At 38.6% G+C, this 23,730-nt stretch overlaps 1 protein-coding gene across 2 annotated transcripts in view; it reads right to left on the bottom strand.

The window, feature by feature from the left end:
- Positions 1–23,730, bottom strand: part of LOC133530463 (protein CBFA2T3) — a 111,141-nt gene that overhangs the window by 5,060 nt on the left and 82,351 nt on the right. For both annotated transcript variants that reach the window (XM_061868378.1, XM_061868377.1), the window contains 6 exons: positions 14,005–14,100; positions 12,942–13,099; positions 12,212–12,358; positions 11,672–11,784; positions 1,058–1,242; positions 498–668 (listed from right to left, as the gene is read on the bottom strand). In XM_061868378.1, coding sequence (XP_061724362.1) covers positions 498–668; positions 1,058–1,242; positions 11,672–11,784; positions 12,212–12,358; positions 12,942–13,099; positions 14,005–14,100 — 870 coding nt within the window. The remainder of the gene's footprint in view (positions 1–497; positions 669–1,057; positions 1,243–11,671; positions 11,785–12,211; positions 12,359–12,941; positions 13,100–14,004; positions 14,101–23,730) is intronic.

Below are 23,730 nucleotides of genomic sequence, written 5' to 3'. Positions count from 1 at the left end.
GGGCCGAGGCGTCCACACTTTGATTTCTATGATGGGTGAAAGGTTATGTGATGTTTACTATAGAAAACGAAGCTACGGATTTCTTAGTCCGGATCCGGTCAGTTTAGTGTGAGTCATCCTTTAAGCATTGTCTTGGCGAAAAGTGTTGAGTTACCGTTATAAATGCCTATGACCTTAATGAGTGACACTATTAGGTACGTTTCGATGCAGCACAGAGTTCACTTAGACTCTATAGCCATATGCGTAGGCTATACAACATCAATATGGTGTTCTACTTATACTTCAACAGATGAACGTATTTGGATGTAATTTAACAGAAGTAGTTAATAACCAAAAATATAAAGACGTAGGACAGGTTTTATCCCAGAATTATTCATCCATCTATATTATTCTAAAGGGGTGTGGGAGTTGAACGTTGGTACGGAGATACTAACGAGGAAAAATATAGCTGTCGTATTTCTTCTAGGGCAGGGACAAGTTATTATAACTTCACAAACCTCTCTGCTGCAGTATAGCCAGAGCCCGCTTCGTTTTCTCGACCATACTAAGTATGCAGTTGAGCATCGTGTTGATGTTCTTCCACTCGTCGTCAGACTTGAGCAGCGACGGGTTGAGTCGCTCAGGGAACGACGCGTTCATTGAGGACACGTCGCGGACGGAGATGCCGCCTATAGACATTCAACAGCGTTACAATTTTATAGCTCGGGTTCTAAGTTCCCCCCACACCAGCGTCTTTTGAGCGTCGCCATCTAGTTAGCGCTATGGAAATGGGTCACTGCGCACTTGCGTCAACGTTGCGTTGTGAAGCAGCCATAGAGTCGACTAGACGCCGGCGCTCGGGAAACGCTAGTGTGGGGGCTCATAGTTTTTCATTGTCTTGTTTCTGACCACTTTATCATGCTTGTCTTCGCGTCATTAATCAAATATTTATAAAAAATAATGGAAAACAAAATTCATCTCATACAAACTACGTCACATTTTTGGGGACGAATTTTGACCCAAGTAACATCTGGACACTTGCAATAATTCCAACAATTATCAAAAAGGGGTCACTTACCATCTCTCCTCTCAAAACCACCTTCTTGCCCTCCATGGTAACCCTGGTAATGACCGTAGTCGAACAGGCTGGCATTGCTCGGGAGGGGATATAAGAAGGGGGAGGGATTGAGGAATAGGCTGGAGGGGGGAGGGCGCTTCGCGTGCGGGGGGAAGTCTTCTGATCCGTTGGTTTGTTCGTAGAACCTGAAACAATTATCATCAGTCAATAAATTGTGTGTCAAAATTGGTAGTTTGCCTAAAAGTTAAAAAAGTTCTAGAAAAATTTCAGAGGAAACAAGGGAAACTCTCATTATGGAAATAGAGAATTTCGATTCTCCGAGATTCGGATATCCGGATATCCGTCAAATATAAGGTCCGGATCCAACGACTCACGGGATCCGGATATTTTGGATATTACGGATCCGTTATATATGGTCATGGTCCACATGAATATTGGTGAATAAAGTATAAAGAGAGAGAGGTTAGTGGCCGAGCCCAATATCATCGCCGAAACAAAAGCCCACAGACTTTGCTGGTTCGGTCACCTACTCAGAATGGGAGAGGATCGGGCTGTCAAGAGGGCGTTCTTGGGACGACCGACTGGTCGCCGTCCGGTGGGTCGGCCCAGGTATCGCTGGGAAGACAGTGTGACGGCAGATCTGCTTCAGCTTCGCGTCAATAACTGGCAGGAAGTTACGCAGGGTCGGGACAGGTGGCACGCTCTCGTTTCGGAAACCAAGATTCTTTTTAGATCACTGAACCAATATAGTTAGTTAAAGTATTAATCGATTCGTTGTTATGTCTTGGTTGACATACCTACGCTACTTTGAAAGAAGATGAGTTTTTTACGAAACACCCGTAGCAGGGATACTTTCTAACCGCCCAGAGGTAAGAATGTAAGGTGTCCCGTTCCAGTCTTATGTGTTTTTTTTTAATAAAACAGCGATATCACGCTTTAGCCGAATTCCCTCAACGTCCCAGTTTTATTCAGCTATCCCCTACCTAATAAATGAATATTTGGGGACTATCTTTACACAGACTGACCTAGCGCTAAACTAAGCATCCCCGGAATCTCCTGCTCGGTAAGCATGGTGACTACCAACTCGGCTAGGAAGCTGTTAATTCTACCCTCAAAACACCCTTTCTTTTAAAGTCGGCTAACAAAAGCATTCTCACAAAACTCCTTGAAGTTTCTCCTATAATCGCTTGTTTGAATGCATTTGTTATGCTTTTTCCAAAACAACTGCTAAGCGCCTGTTAAAACTTCCAAAATCCACCCTTTATCATTGAAACTTTCTTTAAACAATAGGTAAAACTCCAAGTTCTTATTCTATAGACTTAGAGTTCACAATTGGTTGATTTGTGGACGGTTTTGAATGAGAAAAGCAGAATAAATCGAACCGAAGACAATGCAGGACTAAGAGCGAATTACGCGCAAACATAGATTTATGGACGTGGCACAAGTTATGTCAGAGAGCGGGTTGAATGAGGGGTAACCCTCGGCGTATGAATTCGTCGCTAGAGGTGCTAGAGGCGCGAGGTCTCCGAAACTGTCACTGTTTCTGGGTGGGTTACGCGCGTTTATTACAATAGGGAACTTGTGATCATGATACTTATGTATATTTTGTAATTAAAAGGATTATATAAATCTAAAGAGAGACCACTGCGATATTAATATATTAATAACTTTTATACTATTACATTAATCGTCGAAAAAGTTACATAAAATGGAACGATTTTTGAGACACAAGATAACGATATGGCAACTATACAACCAATTTAAAGATTCCTCATCGTCGGTCACTACGCCATCTGGCGGTATGTGGTAAAAATAAGTAGTACAAGGGATTTTTTTGGATAATTTTGATTTATTACATTTTTTAAAGGTAATACAACGATTACTTTGGTGCCAATTAAAATATACAAAAAATATTACCCTAAAAATATCTATACAATAATTTCCCTAGTACTAGTTAGTTTTTCACATATTTCGTTACAAGTATATGCAAGTTACCCTATGATTAGGAGCAACAACATGTGCTGAATCAAAAAATCTTGAGATTCTTGAGCAGAGTTAAATAAATGAAATGATTATTCAGAGGGCTACCACGAAAAAAAAAAAAAATTTGCTGTCTGCCTCTCTATCCGATCGCTCTTGCATATTCGAGCGATAGAGAGAGAGGCAGATAAACACATTTTGAATTTCGTTTTCCGCGGTAAGCCTCAGTAATCCTGTACAGATAATTTTGTAGTAGGGGTATTAATAACATCATTGATGATGCAGTCGCTTTTAGCGTTCGATATTTAGACTGTTGCTTTCGAACCGCATTTTTCCCCATAAAGTAATTAGTAATATTATTTTAGTTATAATACTTGTATACTGGTGGACTATTTTAGGTGGGAATATAATAGGTATATTATAAGGTCTAAAATAAATGTAACGAGTATAATTCAAATAGGGGAAAATTTGTAGATGTCTTTGTACGGAGTACATTAATATGTGGTAATTCTGGTTCTCAACAGTTGACGTTTGACAATTTAGTTACCATGGCGGTAGGCATTCAGTTCGGCTGTCTAACTCGGGGGCAAAATGTTTTCTTAGATTTTGCCCCTATTCCACAATCAATAACAATTTTATATAAGCGTTCAGTGCACTACAAAGAAAAGATCGAACAAATTGCATATCGCTTTCCTCTTACAACTTAATGATTACCACTCGCATCCTGTGAATGTAATGGCAAATGATAAATCATCGAAACACGTCATAGGCGCCTGTCTGGGTCTACTGCAAATGCTGAATGCATCGCTGGTCAAACAGCCAAACCTAAATCGGTGAGGCTCATTATTTATAATTGGTACAAACACTGGAAAATGCTGTTTTAGGTTCGGAAATTCGCATGTAACATCACTGGAGTTGCAGGCGTCTATTGGCTACGGTGATCGCTTACTAGACGGGCCGTATGCTTGTTTGTTCTAATACCAGCGTTGCCTTTTTGTTTGTGTACTTATTGTTAAGTATTTTTCTTCTTCCTGCCGTTAATCCCAACTTCATTTGAGGTCTGATGTTTGGAGCTATTGTTCGTATTTCTTCAAAATTGCAAAAATTAAGTTTTTAAGTATTTTTAACAAACGCTGTACTGTGCTGTGTTCCGTTCTTATAGGTATGTAGGTAATTGTTTAAACTTGCCACAAAGCATAATATATACAAATTATTGGAACACAATATTTTTATTTTTATACTCAATTCCTGAACAGAATTACCTAAAATTTAAAATGAAAAAACATTTTAGTTGAAGTTTTTCATGCAGTGTTGTAAATAAAATAATTGAACAATAAGTTACCGTATGACATTTCAGTGTCCAAATCATAAGCTTACATTATAATTCTGCACCTAGTTTGACGTAGAAGCATGAAAACGACAGGATAAATGTCATATTTTCATAGAATTTTGATGTTTTTGAAAATGAAATGAAAAATGAAAATGAAAATGAAAAATATTTATTTTCCTTATAAAGTAAAGGTTTACAATTTGACATAAGTGGTTGGAGCTTCCTTTTAGGTGAATGAACCTGTATCAGGATGCCCCGCTCCTCCATAACATACAGTCTTTTTACTTAGTAGTAGGGAAATATTCCATAAGTACATGAAAGATTTATAGCTATATTTATTATATATATATGCTATTTGATTTATGTTCTAGCCTAATTAATATATGAATATATGAGTGAATATACGAATGTATATATATACATTCGTATATTTGTTTGTGTGTGTGTGTGTGTGTGTGTGTGTGTGTGTGTGTGTGTGTGTGTGTGTGTGGATTAATGTATGTGTTCAGCCTATATATTACGTATAGTTAATAATTCACGCGGTACAATAATGACTCCGTATCATCATAACTTAGTTGTTTCAGCCATTTTGTGAGTTCTATCTTACACTTATACAACAGTAATGGATGGATATGAATTAGCTTATTTATATTATTGTAGATGTATGCCGATTGCGCTTTATATTGCCTTTTGGCAAACTTAGATTTATAGCTTGATAAGGGGGCAACACTGTTTTGACGTCGACGAGTTTCAATAGTAGAGTTAAAATCTAGGGTTTTATGTAGCCTGAGCGTTGTTGTTGGTGATGTTTACACACTTTGTCATTTCTAAGTCTGTAAAGTCCTACTCATTACATCATAACTATTATCGCTCCAGCTTCCGCTGCCGCTCATGACTTGAACCCTCTGCGTTCAGAGTTCGGAGCGCAATCGGCAAGCTGTAAATCATGATCGGACACACCTCCCGAGCGATTGTATGGTCAGCTCAAAACAGCGTTTAATTCACAGGCGATTTCCCTTTTTGTTTATTTAACAGACTTCCAAAAAAATTTAGTCCTATTCGTCGGAATCTTTTCTTTATAAGCTTCAACTTGCAATTTGCAATCTATGTAAGTATGTATCTAACTATGTTTACACTGGCCAAATCTTGTAAGTTAAATTTGACCCAATTTCCGGATTCCAATGAAGCTGAAAATTTGCGTACCTACATATGTAAGTTGGGTGACAATACAATATGCATTATATGCATCGAGCTGATCTGATGATGGAGACGGGAGGTGGCCATGGGAACTCTGTAATAAAACAACGCAACTTACTACGTGTTCGGGGTTGTTAGAATTGTCTCAATGAGTGTTATTATTATTATTGGGGTTTTTGGGCCTTTGAGTGCCACGTCGACCAGGCAGTGATCTATTGTGACAGCCCTTTAAAGTTCAGTACCTGGGCGACCGAGCTTTGCTCGGTTATAACTATTTATTGTAATATGGTGGTCTATAGGTGATAATCTTAACTACATTTTTTTACTAAATTAAACTTGTCTAAAACAATAAAAATTATATATAAACTTGAACACATAAAAAAAAAACAAAAGTTAGTCACCGGGCGAGATTCGAACCCGTAACACTCGTTTAGCAGTCCGCGTCTTAACCCGCTGGACCAGACGGACAGTGGCCGGCAACACGAAATTAGCGACCATATTCTGCGTCGAAAGAAAAACGCATGAAAACTCGAAAACACGCGTTTTCCCAAACATAAGACTAATCTAGATAGATTGTATACCCCCAAAAACCCCCATATACCAAATTTCAGCGAAATCGTTAGAGCCGTTTCCGAGATCACAGAAATATATATATGTATATATATATACAAGAATTGCTCGTTTAAAGGTATAAGATTACTGATGCCCGTTGAATCCAGGAAATTCCAGATTTTTTGGGCCGTAATGTTCTGTACCTCATAGGGTTGCAATATGTGCCGCCCTAAGTGGGTACTTCTTTTTGACATTCTCTCATCTCAATGAGTGTTAGTTGCCTGTGGAAAGAAAAGTACAGTTGGTGATAAAAGCTTGTATCAAAAATGATATTTTTGACAAAAAACTTATATTTTTATTTACGCGTAAACTATTAGACCGATTTTGAAGATTCTTATTTTATTTTTATCTACTGTCATTAATTCAGGATTTGATTATTTGTAGGTTTCGTTTGACAATCCGAATTCACATATTCACGTTAAAATTAAGTATTTCGATGTGATTTATGCATGGAAACCGCTACAAGCAAATATTGTTAATTGTCATAAGTGTTTCTCTATGTATTTAAGTATTTATAAATATTTTTATATTACATACAACGTGTCTCTACTCTCTGGACATTAGCCGAGATCCCGAATAGAGATCCTTCTCACGAATGTTCTAAAATGGTAAATTATTTGAATAGATAAACAATAAAAATGTATATTTTAAAAGTGAAATCATCAATAAGCATACTGTATTAGTCTTTCACAATGACGATAAGATAAAGTGATACTAGTGACATGATATACTCTTTAATAACCGTGTATCAACATTCAGGCTGTTCCGAAGTGTTAAATCGTAAATCAGTAATTTCTCCGTTAATACTGTGGCGTTTGGAATGAGACCTTGTGCATAGGTTAGAAATATCCTAATCGACACGCCCTATTCATCTACGTCCAGAGGGTAGAGACACGTATATCGTATCGTTGTATAGGTATCCACAACACAAGCCTTTTTGAGCTTACTGTGGGACTTAGTCAATTTGTAAGATTTGTAAGAGTCAATCTATAATAATTATTTATTTACATGTAAGTCCAAAAAACCGGGCAAGTGCGAGTCGGAACGCGCACGAAGCGTTCCGTACCATTATTTATAAAAACGGCAAAAAAAATATGTTTGTTGTATGGGAGCTCCCCTTAAGTATATATTTTATTCTGTTTTTAGTATTTGTTGTTATAGCGGCAACAGAAATACATCATCTGTGAAAATGTCTACTGTGAATGAGACACAGCCTGGTGACAGACGGACGGACGGACGGACGGACAGTGAAGTCTCAGTAATAGGGTCCCGTTTGACCCTTTGGGTACGGAACCCTAAAAAACGGTGTCCTGTCGTTTGGCCAAAAGATGTTTAGCAAATTGACACTTGGCAACCAACTACTGGCAAAATTATATTTTAGCAAATCATTTTTTTACAACAATATTTTTGACAAATTATTCTTATTACCAAATAATTAACTAATAAAATTTCATTTCATAACAGATCTTTTTGACAAATGATTATTTAACAACAAAGTTAACAAATAAATCTATCATTGGTCAAAAAATGTTTGCTATAATGTATTATTTGACATGTGTTTCTGTACTAATAAACTGTAAGCGAGCCAGACCTGTCGGGGCAATCCGACTCGGATAGGTTAGGTTAGAAGTAGGTTAGGTTATTTTTTTTTAAAAACGCGAAAAATGTAAGCAACGATTGCTTGCTTGTCTTGCAACTAAGTAACTTACCTCAAAATAATCTGGCCCAAATGAAAATTGCAACCATGCAGAATTATTCCCTCAAAGTTTGGTGAATGTATAAATTTGCCAAACATATTACTAGGTGACATGAAAAATATAAAATTGATACTTTGTATTTTGACATATTGTAATAATGTATTATTTACTAAATGATTATTTGTCAAGTGACTTTTTGTAAAATGATACATTTGCGGAATAACATATTTGCCAAATAATACTTTGGTGAAACGTTTTTTGTAAAATGAAAATTTGCCAACATTGTTTTGGTTACACATTAGTGAACCCTAAAAAACACACCTGTGTTAGAACCAATATGAAGTGGGTTTTTAATCCCATTACGTACTCTTCGTGACGTTATTATGAGTCCTAACTTAATGAGGAGGGCCGAGAGCTATTTTTTCGATAGAAAAACTGGAGTTTGTCCTAATTTTACCAGTAACTTAACTCTAAACTAAATCTTACGTCACAACACTCATAATTTATAACCGTCGCGTGAACACGATATATGTTATGTACTAGCCTAAATAAATAAAAGAGACACAGCTGCACTAGAAGCTTAAACATACATAATAATACTAATATATATACATTTACATCCAGTATCCTTTAATCAAAGACTACCTCCCATAGACCGCACATTTTGATGAGCAGCACTGCGCTGCACTTAAGTAGTGCGCTGGGACTGGTCAAGGAACAGCATAATAAGTAATCCGTCTCAGCTAATTGTGTACCTAGTACCAAAGTAGGTACTATTTCTATACGTATACTCGCCATACAAGACCATACAAGAGTTCTGAGTCTTGCCAATCGAATATGGCTAAAGCTGCTGTCGGTGTCAGTACGAATTATACAGATATTTTACTCGGAAATTAAATAAGATATATTAATGAAATTTGACATCAGGTAAGTAGGTAGTTAAAACAAATTGTAATTTTTTTAAATTTAAACATTAACGTCAGGCACAATATTTAAAAAACAAGTAGGTATATTACGAGTATAATTCCTTTTAATCGCTCTGTAGCGATATGGCCGTCTTTTGTTTACCTCTGTCTAGGTATATATTATGTGTTTCCTTTTGATTTTGAGGTTGTGCAATAAAGATTTTTAGTATCGTATTGTATTTTTTTTTATTTAAACTTTATTGCACAATACATGAAGAGTACAAATGGCGGACTTAATGCCAGAAGGCATTCTCTACCATTGTATTGTGTATTGTATCCTTGTTGAATCATAGCCCGCATGTATGCTCAATCTAGTCGATGTGAGATCTGTGTCTAATAAATCACTGGTTTTACAAATCGCCAGCACATGGGTCCGCGGCGAGCGCCTGCCCGTTTAGTCCGAGCAAACTTGTGATTGTTTGTTAATTGCCACCAGATTTGCGGCAGGCGCCAGTTGTGGCCTTAGATTTCTTGCTTACATTTTGTAAACGTTTTATTTTGATTTTATTTAGTCTTCGTCCTAGCGTTGTCCAGGCATATTGCCACGGCTCGTGGGAGCCTGGGGTCCGCTTGACAACTAATCCCAAGATTTAGCGTAGCCACAAGTTTTTACGAAAGCGACTGCCATCTGACCTTCCAACCCAAAGGGTAAAACTAGGCCTTGTTGGGTTTAGTCCGGTTTCTTCACGATGTTTTCATTTAGTAATTAAAATAAAGTAAACAGAAATATTTGACAAGATTAGAATTTAAAAAATAGTATATTATAGTTAAACCTAACAAACAGCTGTTTCAGATATTTACAGAGAAAAATAATTACACAAGTTGTCGGTAAAATGGATGAAATTAAATATTGTCGAGACATTCTTCGGCGAAATAGAGTAAGCAATATTTCTGAGAAAGCTATAAACTAAAGGACTAAAAGAAAGCAACCATAATCAAGTTTTTACCAATATAAACTAACAATCATAAAAGAGCTTATTTTCAACGAGTACTTCTCATAGTAAGTTTTTCTTTAATGTCAATATATTTTGTATTATAAGCCCATTGTTAGTCCATATTACGCCATATCTTTACCGATTAAAGCAGCTTATTTGAAATACGACCACAGCCGCTTGGCACATGCTTTTATGCCACTTCCTCCCCATCGAACGAACATGTGCGCGATAACGAGGGGGTAAATCGCGAAAACATCCCCGCCCGCGTGCCAAGCCGTGGTCAATAGTTCTTTATTGACTACCCACGACCGTGGAACAGACTATGGGCAGTATTCATTATTTGAAAATGACATATGTCCAATAGTACATTCATTTAGGCCAACGAAAGGCCAACAGCCAATAGGTAAAATCTGTCATAGAATGTATTAGTTCCCTTCTGATTCCCTTATATTCCACGAGTCTTCTCTTGCGCTCAGACTCTCTTGGCAATGTAGGTAGTAGCTCTGTATTATGAACAAACCTGATCGCTTAGCATGGCACGTGACTTGAAGTAGGGTGATGGAGTCATTTGAGCGGTCGGATGAATAGTTATAATCTTCCAAGCGAATATTAACCTTGAATTTTGTGTAAACTTTAGTATTATATTTCGTTGGCCAGACTTTCAAAGTGTCAGTATTCATAAAAAATATGCTAAAATTAAATAGCTGATTCAAATACCTAGTTTTATTCTACTACATTAAGCCTACCAATTTAGTACAGGTTTCCCCTTTAAACATTATTTAAATGAGTAAAATTACGACCATTACAACAGTTTTAAAGGCGTTTAGCGTAACGATTCGAAGCGCCTGCTAGTTTAGTGTAAGCAATTAGCGAGATCGGAACTTTGCTATGATGTTCGCAGCAGGCGCTCGGTTTATAGGTCTGACAGATGGCGCCGATCGGTTAAGTTGGAACTATTTTTGATGTGAATCATTTGTAAATACGGGTAAGTTTGGAATTAATATAAATTCAAATTGTGATGATTTAGTGTTCCAGTTGCGTTGGTAAGTAAAAAAAGTAAACTCTATTCCAGAATACAACGTCAGGTGACAAGCAAAACTAACTAATTACTAAATATTAATTAAACAATCAACCTCATTTTTGTAGCAATGTGTTTCATTGGCTATGAACTTGTGGTGGTAATTAGTGAGTTAATTGAAAGTGAGTTAGAGTATAACAGTGTCACGTTTATAATGGCACTTCCACTTAGATCAGACATTACAAGAATCGGTTGACAATAATGTGAATTGTAGGACAACACAGACACATCTGAGTATAATGCCCGCCTTATACAGATTTGATAGTAAGGTATCTCTGGTCAGGTCCAACAGGCACATCTGGGGACCTACCACGAAAAACAAAATTCGCATAAGACATTATTAGAGTGACCGAGATAAATTTCCGCAATTGACGAACTTCGATTTTCGCGGTTATAGCGCAGAGGCCTAGCCCAAGGGCGTAGCCAGCCAGTGAACTAGGGGGGGGGGCGAGTTGATGTCGCCGGAGGGGGCTGAGGGGCATACATTGTATGTAATATTTGAGCCTGCCTGTACCTGCCTACGCCCATGGGCCCTAGCCAAGATGAATAATATCGTACATCGATAACGTCAAACGCTTAGAAAAAGTGTATCAGGATGATAAATACTACGAACAGGGTTATTTCCATACATTATTTAAATTACGATTGGCGTTTTCTACCAACGATTTTCATCTTGGTTAGGCTTCTAGTACAGGTATTATTCATTTTAAACGTTATTAAAAAGATTACAACAGGCGGACTTAATGCCACTAGGCATTCTCTACCGGTCAACTATAAGGCAAAACAAAAAAGCTTGAAGGTGGGTTAAAGATTAACTCACGGGTCGCTGGCGCGTCGCTTGAGCGAGTCGCCAGGCTGAGCGAAGATGTCGCCGCCGTCGCCGCCCGACTCCAGGATCAGGTGCTCGTGCGCGCGCACGTACTGCAGGGGTGTCTAGTAGAAAATTATCGACATCAGTAAATGGACATCAACATAATATATAACATAAGTAATAAATACCACTGTACAACTGTACTTAGTCGACAACCATTGTGCCTATCATGCGTGAAACGAGGTAGTGCTACTCTAACCACCCCAGCTCCTCCTCGAAGCCTAGTAATGTTTTCAGGTTGCTAAGTGCGTCCTTAAGTGTGCACGGAGGCCCTAGGTATTTGCTCCTGTATACTTCTACCTGTTTGCAGTCTAGAAGTTTTTTTTTTTGTATAGTTAAATAAAAATTTAGATACATGGCTTCCGACGGTAAAGGTTGTATTTGACTCAGTCATTTTTAAGCTGTCATCGATAGTAGAGGCTGAAGGAAGGCCTTTATCATGTAATAGTCCCCATGGAATGGAGCCTATATCCAAAATTGTATATGTACCTGTTTAGCCCTCCTGGCCCTGGCGTGCAGGTCTCTCTGAGCTGCTGGTAGTAGGGCACGAAGAAACCCTGGAACGGAAGCCCGGAGAGGGTAGTTTGTGCACTCTTGCACGCCTGTTTGGAACTCCTCGATTGTAATCGTGCCAGACTGCAAAAATAAAGGAAGATAAGTTATAAGATAAGAGATAAGAAAGGTATGGGCCACGTATGATGGACACTGTGAATGTCATCTCGCTTTATGTGGTAGGGCACAGCACAGCGGATGTCATTCCAGATCTAGAGCAGAGCCCAACTGGGGAAGTGCCTCCACCTTACAGAAAACCGTAGCTAAATAACACTAGACCCTACTCAGTGTTTGTATAGTGATTTGTTCCTGCCGCTGAGTAAGGTTGCCAGAGCTCAACGAGGGTGCGGAGTGTTAGGGTCGGCAACGCGCATGTAACACCTCTGGAGCTGCAGGCGTCCATAGGCTACGGAGACTGCTTGCCATCAGGCGGGCGGAATGCTTGTTTACCTCTGAAGGAGTATTTAAAAATAATGCTCATTATGATCACAGTATCTAAAGTTATACTTAGAAAAATAGCAGGTAATTATCAGGGTATCAACTGTCTTGTAGATATTTCATAATTCATAATATATGCAGCCATTAAAAAATAAGCTTAACAAACACGGAAGTAGGCGAAGTAACGCCGGGCATGGCTTCCAGCGGTGGGGAGAGGAATAATACTGACCGCGAGGTTGTATATGAGGTGTTTAACGCGCTCGGCGGTGTCGGCGCCGACGTCACTGGCGAACTGCAGTAACGCCGACAAAAAACGCCGTAGACGAAGTAACGCCGGCGCTCGCGCTTCGCCCAGCGGTGGGGAGAGGGATTCCGTGGAGGATAGAGCTGGAAACAAACAAAGCTGTTCAGTTGGAGTTATTAAAAGAGAAGCGTCGTGGGTTCGAACCCGGCTCCTACCGATTCGTTTTTTGGCATTAATGTATTCAATACCAGTTAATAAATAGTTGTCAATTGCTTTATTGTTTCTTTCTTCATTATTTATTTCATTGTACTTTTTTTTTCGTACTTTACTACTTTTCAAGCGTGTGCAAGGAAGAGCACCCACGAGATGGTCTGATGCTGTGAAGACGGGGGTTGGCGGCACCATGGAGTGCGTGTCCCATATGGCTTATGACCGCACACTATGGAGACGGAGCATACATGGTTACGATCCTCAGCAATGAGGAACCGAGGAAGAAGAAGACTTTTTTCTTTATGGTGAAGGAAAATATCGAGAGGAAACTTGACGAATCCAAATAAGGCTTGGATTCTCCCTCTGGGTAAAGCCAAGCAGCCTCCACCTAAAGCTACTACCATCTGACCTTCCCATTGAAAAAAAAACAGTGTCTACGCACAGAATTCACAGGTAGACAAAGGGTCTTAAAAAAAATGTAACTCCATAACAAGCCAATTTCATACCAAAACATACATACTTATCGTTGAGCCATTCGCCGCTCAGCCTCGAGTGGCGTGGCCAAATTTGGCGTGTTGCGCGTAACGTAAGCGCTTATAAGACTCTTATAAAAATTCTAAAGGGGGCGACTTATTACCAGTTCGCTGGATGATATCGGTCTGTCAGTTATTCGCAAAAGCTGACAATCGCGAATAACTGTCAGGCCGATGTTGTCCGGCGAACTGGTAATCAGTGGACCCCTTTAAATCCAAAACAGATGACGGGGTAAGTGCAACTTTAAACAGACAATGCTCAAAGATAACGTGCCAATTTCAATGGTTCGTAAAATGGTAAATACCTGTTGTGCCGTTGTTCTGAGGACTGGGGGGCCCCGGAGTGGGGGATGAGCGGCTTTCTTCCTGTTCTGGTGAGCGGTGCTCCTTGCCTGCCGGTGCTAAAAAAAAAACAAATAATTATTTTAATATAAACGAAGTTTCCGCTTTCCTTCGCTTTCTTATTTATTAGTGGAACCTGAATCCCTATTCAAGTAGTTCTTTTTTATCGAACAGTTATGGATTTGAGCTGTCAGCTGTCAACAGTGACATTAAGGTAGAAGAAATGTCACTGTTACAAACAGCTGACAGACCATATCCATATACAGCAAACTAATGGAGAATTCACTGGACACACACAATCAGGTGTTAAAATATTGGTAGCTAATTTGTTAGCTCATATTATATATTATACAGTATGTAACCGAAGGTGAAGCAATTACTCAAACCTGTTAATATTTAGATCATCCTATGTAAATTTCACTATGGGACCAACCCCGAAATCGCGAAAAAAAATTACTCTCGCATGGAAAATTTCAACATCAAACCAGCAAAATGTAAGTTTTTTACGAATACAGGGTTGGTCCTGTAGTAAAAGTTGCTCAGTATGACCTAAACATTAACGAGTTTAAGTAATTGCTTTACGTTCAAATACATACATACTTATACTATATGAAACAGTATATTATATACATGTTATATACCTAAGTAGTTGGTTTGGTGTGTGTTTGACACCTCCGCCATTAGGCTGCGTCTGACTGGTCGTGTTTTTGTCGGCGACTGCCCGCGACACGGTGCGCTAGGGAGGGGACACTAGTGCCATGTATCGATATCGATGTTGGCACATATGTATATTATATTGTTGATGTGTGTGTGACACATCTGCCATTCGGCACCGCCTATGTGGCCGTGTTTTTTTGTCGGTGACTGCCCGTGACACGGCGCGCTAGGGAAGGGGCACTAGTGCCAACAATCGACAGATATAAATGCACAAATTAAAATGAATTTGCATTTTTAAAACTAATTACACGAACTAATACACTATTATTATTATTTATTGTATGTGTTCTCTGACACCATAACAATATTTTAAGAAATTTTCTGCGTAAAATGTATCGCAATTTTAATTACATCTTAGCGAAAAATAAAACAGTAAGTTATTTTTTTTTTTTTATTTACAGATATAAATTGCAGGTTTCCTTTAAAACTTTAACGTCTGGCAGTAGGCACATATTGACAGATTCACATCCAAAAAGGCGTTTTCCACTAAGTTATTACATACAGATACAAATTTTCACAAGAATTGTCAGTATCTCTATAACAAGACAAAACTTTGTATGACATTTTAGTCTCTCAATGCGGTCAATAATACACCTTTAAATCTGTCGGGTTTTACCAGCCCACGGTGTATTCAAAATGTTATTAGTATTAAAAGTTAAGTAAGTTCGATAACTGCATTCGTGTCACCTCCCTCAGCACTTACCGCGACTGCCCGTGACGTTTCATTCCCGCGGTACAGTCAGTCTCAAAGGAACCGATCGGCGCCAGGGTAAAGGAAAATATATATATGTTGGGTAAAACATTCAATAAAGGTGCCGACGAAGGAGGGCAATGGTTTAAAAGTCGGTTAAATGGATTTCAATGGGACTGGTAAAAGTATAAACCAATTATTTTATTCGAATATAAACTGGTATAGTTTTAAGGCATTTTTATTGTTACTTCTTATATTTTATAAGTTGAGAATTTCCTAATCTGTTAAATAAAATGATTTTTTTTTATGATAGAAAGGGCAAACGAGCAGACGGATCACCTGATGGTAAGCGATTACCACCGCCCATGGACACCTGCAACACCAGAGGGGTTGTCAGTGCGTTGCCGGCATTTAAGATGGGAGTACGCTCTTTTCTTGAAGTATTGTATTGTTACCATTATGCAGTGGTTACTACTGCTGTGTTTAAGCGGTGGTGGCCGAGTGGATTTGACGTCCAACTTTCAATCTGGAAGTTGCGGGTTCAAATCCTGGCTCGCACCAATGAGTTTTTCGGAACTTTTAATATCTACCATTAGCTTTTCGGTGAAGCGAAACATCGTGATGAAACCTGCATACATCTGCGAAGAAATTCAAAGGTGTATGTGAAGTCCCCGATACGCACTGGGCGTGGGGACTATAGCCGAAGCGGGCATGAGAGCAGGCCTGTGCCCGGCAGTGGGACGTATACAGGTGAATTATTATTATATTATTACTACTCCTACTGCCAATAATTCCGACATAAATGAACGGGAACAAGCAATTTTACCATTATATTTAATATAGCTCAAATTCATGAAACGGCCCATTCGGAGATAACACGTTTTGTAAAATCCAAAAAAAACTGCATTGTTCTCCAAATGAGCTTTGTGCGTGCCGAAAATCTCATCTAAGATTTCAAACCCTTAAACGGTCCAGATTAAAAGATACAAATCTCACGCACGACTTTCAAGGTCGTGTCAAAATACGATCAAAACCGTAACAAATTGCTAAATCCGAATCGGGCTCCAGTAAGATATATGTGTGTTCGGCTGCTGATAGGTACTCCGCTCGAGTGTCCTCTCAAGGGTGACACGAGGCTCTGTAGAGCTGTATTATTGCTTTATAATAGCTGAATAACCGCTTTATAACTACTTTTTCACAGATTAATAAGAGAAATGACACCCAAAACCTTAAAGATTTTATTTTCCAATTTAGCTATATTTTATATACATTCCATTTCTAGGGCTGATGAAATTGTTGACATTAGCCTTTTGCATTGTATAATATGAAGCGTCTTGAGCACGCGCGCGCACAAAATCTACATTTACTAATTTTCTGACTTTATTTATACTCGTATAATAAACTACGGAGTGACATGCACCGAACCGTCGTTCAGTAAGATATATGTGTGTTCAGTTGCTGATAGGTGCTCCACTCGAGTCCTCTCATAAGTCCTCGTATAACAAACTACAATAGAGAAGAAAACAAAACAAAACATGCTCCAACTTTTTGATACAAATTTTTGAGTGCACGTTTTTGATAATACAAGCCTTATTAAGCTTATTGTGGGACAAGGTGAATTCGTGTAATTTCATATGTCCTATTTCATAGTGCATGAGCTGTAGACGGCAGCACACAAGCCCCCTATTCATTGGCGGGTAGCATTATGTCAAGTTTCCATTTTTAGATTTAAGCCACTAGATGACAGACCCTCCTATGCGAAATAGTGCCAGCGTGTAAAGTAAGAGGCAGCACCTAGAAGCGTGAATTGTTGTTGCTTTCGATTTCGGTCATGAGATGTCAGAGCCTCCAACACGCACGCTCTCTATCTGTATTAGAACCATAACAAAAACTTAAAACTAACTTAAAAAATTAAGAGTTGCGCTAAATGGTTCTTACTCAGCTTGGCGTCTCGGTATAAGTCACATGGCACACTCCGCGACACTGATTTTCAGTAAGGCCTAGTAAATGGACTAGGTCGCATTCAGTATATTTTTCCAAAATACACTGCGTTTTAGAATATTTCAAAACTGTCTAATTATCCGAAAACAACGAAAATTTTCAAAAATGAGCTTGTTTGTCGGTCTTTCTGTGGCCCTCCGCTATCGTGGCGGCCAGGCGTACCGCGTATGCTCTGACAGCGTCCTGATACTTTGATACGCCATGCGTCCCCCATCATTTTAACGAAATACCAATTGACAACTAGGGAACTAATCAACTTATTACATTATGTTTTTGATTTGTGTTTTAAGTAGTCACCGCAGACCGGTCTGGCCTAGTGGGTAGAGATCCTACCTATGAAGCTGATGGTCTCGGGTTTGAATCCCGGTAAAGGCATTTATTTGTGTGATGAGACAGATATTTGTTCCTGAGTCATGGGTGTTTTCTATTTATATAAGTATTTATCTATTGGTTGGTGTGCAGAGGCCAAGATTTTCTTGAGCGAATTGGGGATGCGTTTAAGCGAAAGAAGTCATGACCCTCGTTCCGGGCCTTTCCTGATGTGGAGGCTGCCTATGGCTATCCAGCGTGGTAACCTGGCGAGCGAAATGGGCACCTTTGCATCCAGAAGGGCGCGGGACGAGTTATTTGAGTAAGTTCTTATTTGTGGCTTAGTTGTAGTTAATATTCGTGTATATTTTAGTGTAATGGTATAACTTTATTGTAATGGAATTGAATACAATTATGTTGCGTATTCACAGAGTTCCAATGGCTACCTCTGGTCTCCATCATCGGATGAGTCACTTGCAATAATTTACGGGGGTCATACTGAGCAAGTTTTACTATGGGACCAACCCCGAAATCGCGAAAAAAAAAATGGCTGTCTGACCTTGACATTTTCTATGAGAAAATAATTTTTTTTTTCGCGATTTCGAGGTTGGTCTCATAGTGAAAGTTGCTCAGTATGACCTATATATTCACCCCGTAAATTATTGCAGATGACTAAATAAAAACACGTGTGCAAAATTTCAGATTCTTTGAAAACTGGGAAATGAGTCAATTTACTTGCAAGATTTGACCCGTACAAACATAGTTACATACATAGGTACATTATACATAAGTACATTGCAAGATAAACAAAAACTTGCAATGAAAAGGTTTGTTAGTTTTACAGTAAGTACTTAATAAAAAAAAACTTCTCATCTCTCTCGCTAGCTCGGTATCGCCTGAGTTGATCCAATTAGAAAGTATGAACCATTAGAGACGGCTAGGGGGCGCCGTAAACCTTCAGTAAGAAATGCATATGCTTGGAAAAATTCGACCAATGCTGCCGTGACCCCGGTGGCCGATTGGCACAGGCACCTGCCGCGACAGCAGAGGACGCTGGTTGGATGCCAGCCTGGGGCACTTGGGGCCTTGGTCACTTTTTTTTCTTAGTATGTGGCATTTATTTCAGTTTATAATTTATATAGTAGTGTTTTTACTTGAAATAAAAACAAATAAAACATTTTTTGAACATACTTTTATTTGTTCTAATACTTCTAATAGTAAAACAAAATTAACCCAAACTTGTGCTGGTATTCTATCTTACAATAAAAGCACATAGCTACGTAGATATTTTTTGCTCAACTAGAGAGCTGAATCTGCGAGCGACAGAATAAATAAAAGTTCCCAAAGCTAGTGAGAGGCGTGCGGACGACGCGCCCTCCAACTAGTGATGCGACAGAAAGTTATCGATAAAATTATAATTTTGCTAAACTTGGGATCAGAGTTCCGCGTATGATAGAATAAATAAAAGTTCCGAAAGTTAGTGCGAACGACACCCGCCCTTCAACTAGTGATGCGACAACAAGTTATCGATAATATTATATTTTTTGCTAAACTTTGGATCAGAGTTCTGAAGTGGCAGCATGGTTCCATTTTTATCGCTTGTCGCTGTGCACGTCACTTTCGCACTTACATACTTGTTAGATCGAGACAGGCATGGCGACAAATGATAAAGAGCCAACCATCTCAGCCCTACTGCATGTAACAGAATAAATAAAATTTCCGAATGTTTATGCGAGCATCGTGGGAATCGACTACGAGCTATAGATTGGCGTCTGTACTACTATCATGTTCGTAACGTCAGAACAAATTAATAAATTACTCGTGTACGATTATACGAAGTCCTGTTTCACTAAAATAATGTGCTAGAATCGTAAAAGTTGCATCCTTTTTGACATCCTTTATTTATACTTTAGATATAGCTTTGATTTAATGAAAATGCATATATGTGACCGCGGCCGACAAAACGTCCCACTTTGTCGCTTACCATAATGAGCGCCTTGTCAGGTTACTCGTATAAAGATACAAGCAAATCTCCTTGAGGCAAGCGACAAAGTGGAAAGTTTTACCGGCCTCGATTACATATTTTGTTCCTATTTGCTATATACAATATGTTTATCCACGTATAGTACGATGAATTTTATCGATAATTCACCATACCTATGTTTTTTCTCAACCATTTTAAAAATGCACCCTTTCAAAGTTTTATGATGCCAAAAACTACTGCACTTGGTTAATGTTCCATTATCTGCCCATTTACCTATCGTACATTTAAAAAAAATCATTCGATAGCTCATTAATTATCACAATCAATGCATGTATAGTGGAGCCGTATAGTACGATAAAATTCATCCTACAATACGTGGTTAACGGCTCCACTATACGTGCACAAACACATTGTATAACACTAATATTTTTTGTAGCTATGCCTGAAATCTGCAAAAATAACAATTTATTCACAAAAAAATTAAGTTTAAATAAGAATCAAACGAAATATGTACTTTATGTTTGACTGGACCCAAGTGTCGATAATGAAGACATAGTAACGTGCACATACCTAGTGCTGGCGCCCCGGGCCTTGCTCTCGCAATGTCGTGAAATATTGTGCCATCGTCACTGACCTGCTGCAAGCCCATTCTTCTGTCAATTATTCACTATTTCAACATTTTATCGATATAATACGGTACATCCCTAGTTGTGGCGCCGCGGGCCTGCCCTCGCAATTACGTGAAATATTGTGCCAGCGGCACTGACCTGCTGCAAACACATCCTTTTGTACTTGTACTGCGTTTGACTAATTACGGACATTTAATTTTTAGTGCAAGGATAAGTATTGGTTCTTATCGGAACTTAAAGTCACGCATACAACAACAAATCATGTAATGACACTGGAATTTTGAAATTATTGATCTTTTTAGGATTCCGTATCCACAGGTTAAAAACGGGATCCTATTACTAAGTCTTAGTAATCTCCGTCTGTCTGTCACCAGACTATCTCATGAACCGTGATAGCTAGACAGTTGTAATTTTCACAAATGACATATAAGACTAAAATTAAGTGGAGCTCCCCTATAACATACGTGATTTTTTTCCTGTTTTTGCGTAATGGTACGGAACCCTTCGTGCGCGAGTATGACTCGCTCTTGAGCGGTTTTTTCGTACCGATAGCAAGTTGAACTGTCAACTGCAATTTGTGTGTGTGTAAATTAAATTTGACGACCGGTTTGGCCTAGTGGGTAGTGACCCTGCCTACGAAGCTGATGGTCCCGGGTTCAAATCCTGGTAAGGGCATTTATTCGTGTGATGAGCATGGATATTTGTTCATGAGTCGTGGGTGTTTTCTATGTATGTAAGTATTTATAAATATTTATATATTACATATATCGTTGTCTAAGTACCCTCAACACAAGCCTTATTGAGCTTACTGTGTGGCTTATTCAATTGGTGTAATAATGTCCTATAATATTTATTTATTTATTTAAATGTGTAATCATTAAGCTCAACTCTCCTGCCGATACCTAATATACCCATAATCAGGGCTGCCATACGTCCCGTATATACGGGACCGTCACCGTATTTAAGTATTGCGTCCCGTATGTTTACCCGTCCCGTTTTTGTTCCGTATATCAATACCGCTGTAGAATACGTATATAAGTGGTCACATCGTCTCTATTTAACCACATAGTTTCTATACCTATGTGAGTTTTAGCTATGAGAGTATGTATTTGGCTGAATAATTATGGCAATCCTATCTATATGTCACCTACTACTTATTTTAAATACTTATAATTTTAAATGTGCTCAGGCAAATGCTGAATGCTCTTTCCAAGCTTTCGTAACTGTATGATATCCCGTATACGGGAAATACGTGTTACACCAGCCACTGAAAGTGTGGTAGATACACGTATAATAGGTCATACTCAGCAACTTTTACTATGAAACCTACTTTGTTACATCTGGACTTTTCGATATCAAGGCGAAGTCACCCGAAAGCGACTGGTAAATATCAAATGATATTTCGTACATAAGTTCCGAAAAACTCATTGGTGCGAGCTGGGGGTTGAACCCGCGACCACCGGATTGCAAGCCCCCCCTCTTACCTCTTAAATCCCGTTAAAATAAATAATTATTTAAGAAAATCATGACCGTTTTTACCGGATTTAAAAATTAAAACAAAAAATATTATTTTGCTAATCCGTGAAAAGATAACATGCTAGTGAATCAGCGCTAACCCGTTATACTTACTTGCGTATGTTTACATGCAATTATTACCCTCCCACCGCAAGTAAGTATAACGGGTTAGCACTGATTTGAATTGATTAGCAAAGTAATATTTTTTTGTGTTAATTAGTATGGATTTCCGCAAAGTAACGCCTGATTCAATTCATTATTTAAATTTGGAATTCTAAAACGCTTCGCCTATGGCCCCACACGAACTATAGCCCGTAGAGCCTGTGCAAACTGTGTGATGAGTTACGTGCTAAGGCATAGACAAGCGCTTATTTTAGGATATTGGCAAAAGTTGCTAGTGTTTGACAACTTTGCATTAGGTACCGTAAAATGTGCCTCCTTTACTACATAATTCGACTTATAATACATTTATTACACACCGTGTTTTTTATTGAATTCCGTTAACTCCGGGGTATGGGTAAGTATGTTTAAGGAAACTAAATACTAAATGGCATAGTTAATTTAAAAAAAAAATGTTTATTTTTACAAAAAGCTATTAAATGTTGCATATAGATAGCGCCGTTGTAACACGGGCATTCCATTTAATTGAAAACCAACCAACCAAAGAATTGAAAACTGTAACATATCAATGTCATTTCAAACACCAATCATCCGAGATTGTACTTCGTTTAGTAGCAAATGTATAAAGTAGTATTAAACAGTAATCAATATGTAAATAGGCCCTAAGGCAAGTGTACACGCTTGTAAGGGCCGTATAAGATAAATATTATCTCTGAAATGGAGTTAAGTAGAATACCGGTGTCTTTGAGAAAGTTACTTAATTTAAGCAAATAGATGGGACAGTGGCCTTTTGAGGCACTGGTCCTCCCTGCATGTCAGTTTTAACAGTTAATTTAATTTAATGTATTATTTATTAATATTTAATTTTATTTTTTTAAGTGTAATATTATTTAATTTATATTTATATTAACTGGGAGCGTGGCGCCTCCTGTAATCCGGCTACTCGGAGGTCGGAACCGGAGGATGGTTTGTGGTCGGGAGTCCTGGTGCTGATACTGCTGAGTGTATGTTGACTGGACGTCCACACTAAGCCTGATATTAATATGCACCTCCCGGAGGAGTCTGGGAGGTGCTGGTTAACTTAGGAGGGGCGAACCGGGCCAGGGGGGAAACCCAGCAGCCAAAAGTCCCCGTATCGGGCAGTAGTGGGATAACGGCTGGGAGTGGGTGCTCAGTAACAGCCTGACCAATATAATTTGTATTTTGACGAAGCATATGGCGGATTGCATTTGTATTTGCATGTTAGTATAAATTGATCAATAAAATTTTATGTATTTATATAATTGTATGTTATTAAATGTTATTTAATTTTATAAATATGGATTGTCAATTGTCTGAAATAATTGTTTTTTTTTTATTTAAGCTCAGGAATGCACCCTTGAAATTGACGAAAAAAAATAACACGGTGTATTGTGGTAGGTATATTGATATATGTACCGATTTAAAGTAGACCATCACTACTTGCATATCTGAATATGCCAGGGGTATTTTCCATTGTTGCCGCAGCCTAATTCGCGCGTGCCGACGCATACGCCCATCGAGTGGGAGCTCACTAGACTCACAACTAAACTTTCAGCTTGTACGTGACATATCGCGGTTATATTTGATCAATAAATGGATAAGTGTATATTAATACATGATCGATGGGCGTATGCGTATTGCGTGTATAATGCCTATTAAGGCATTATACACGCAATACTCGGCATAGTTAATAACCTCCTTT

The sequence above is a fragment of the Cydia pomonella genome, chromosome 22 (assembly GCF_033807575.1).
Source record: "Cydia pomonella isolate Wapato2018A chromosome 22, ilCydPomo1, whole genome shotgun sequence".
Taxonomy (NCBI): Eukaryota; Metazoa; Arthropoda; class Insecta; order Lepidoptera; family Tortricidae; genus Cydia; species Cydia pomonella.
This window is presented reverse-complemented; position numbering and strand designations above follow the sequence as displayed.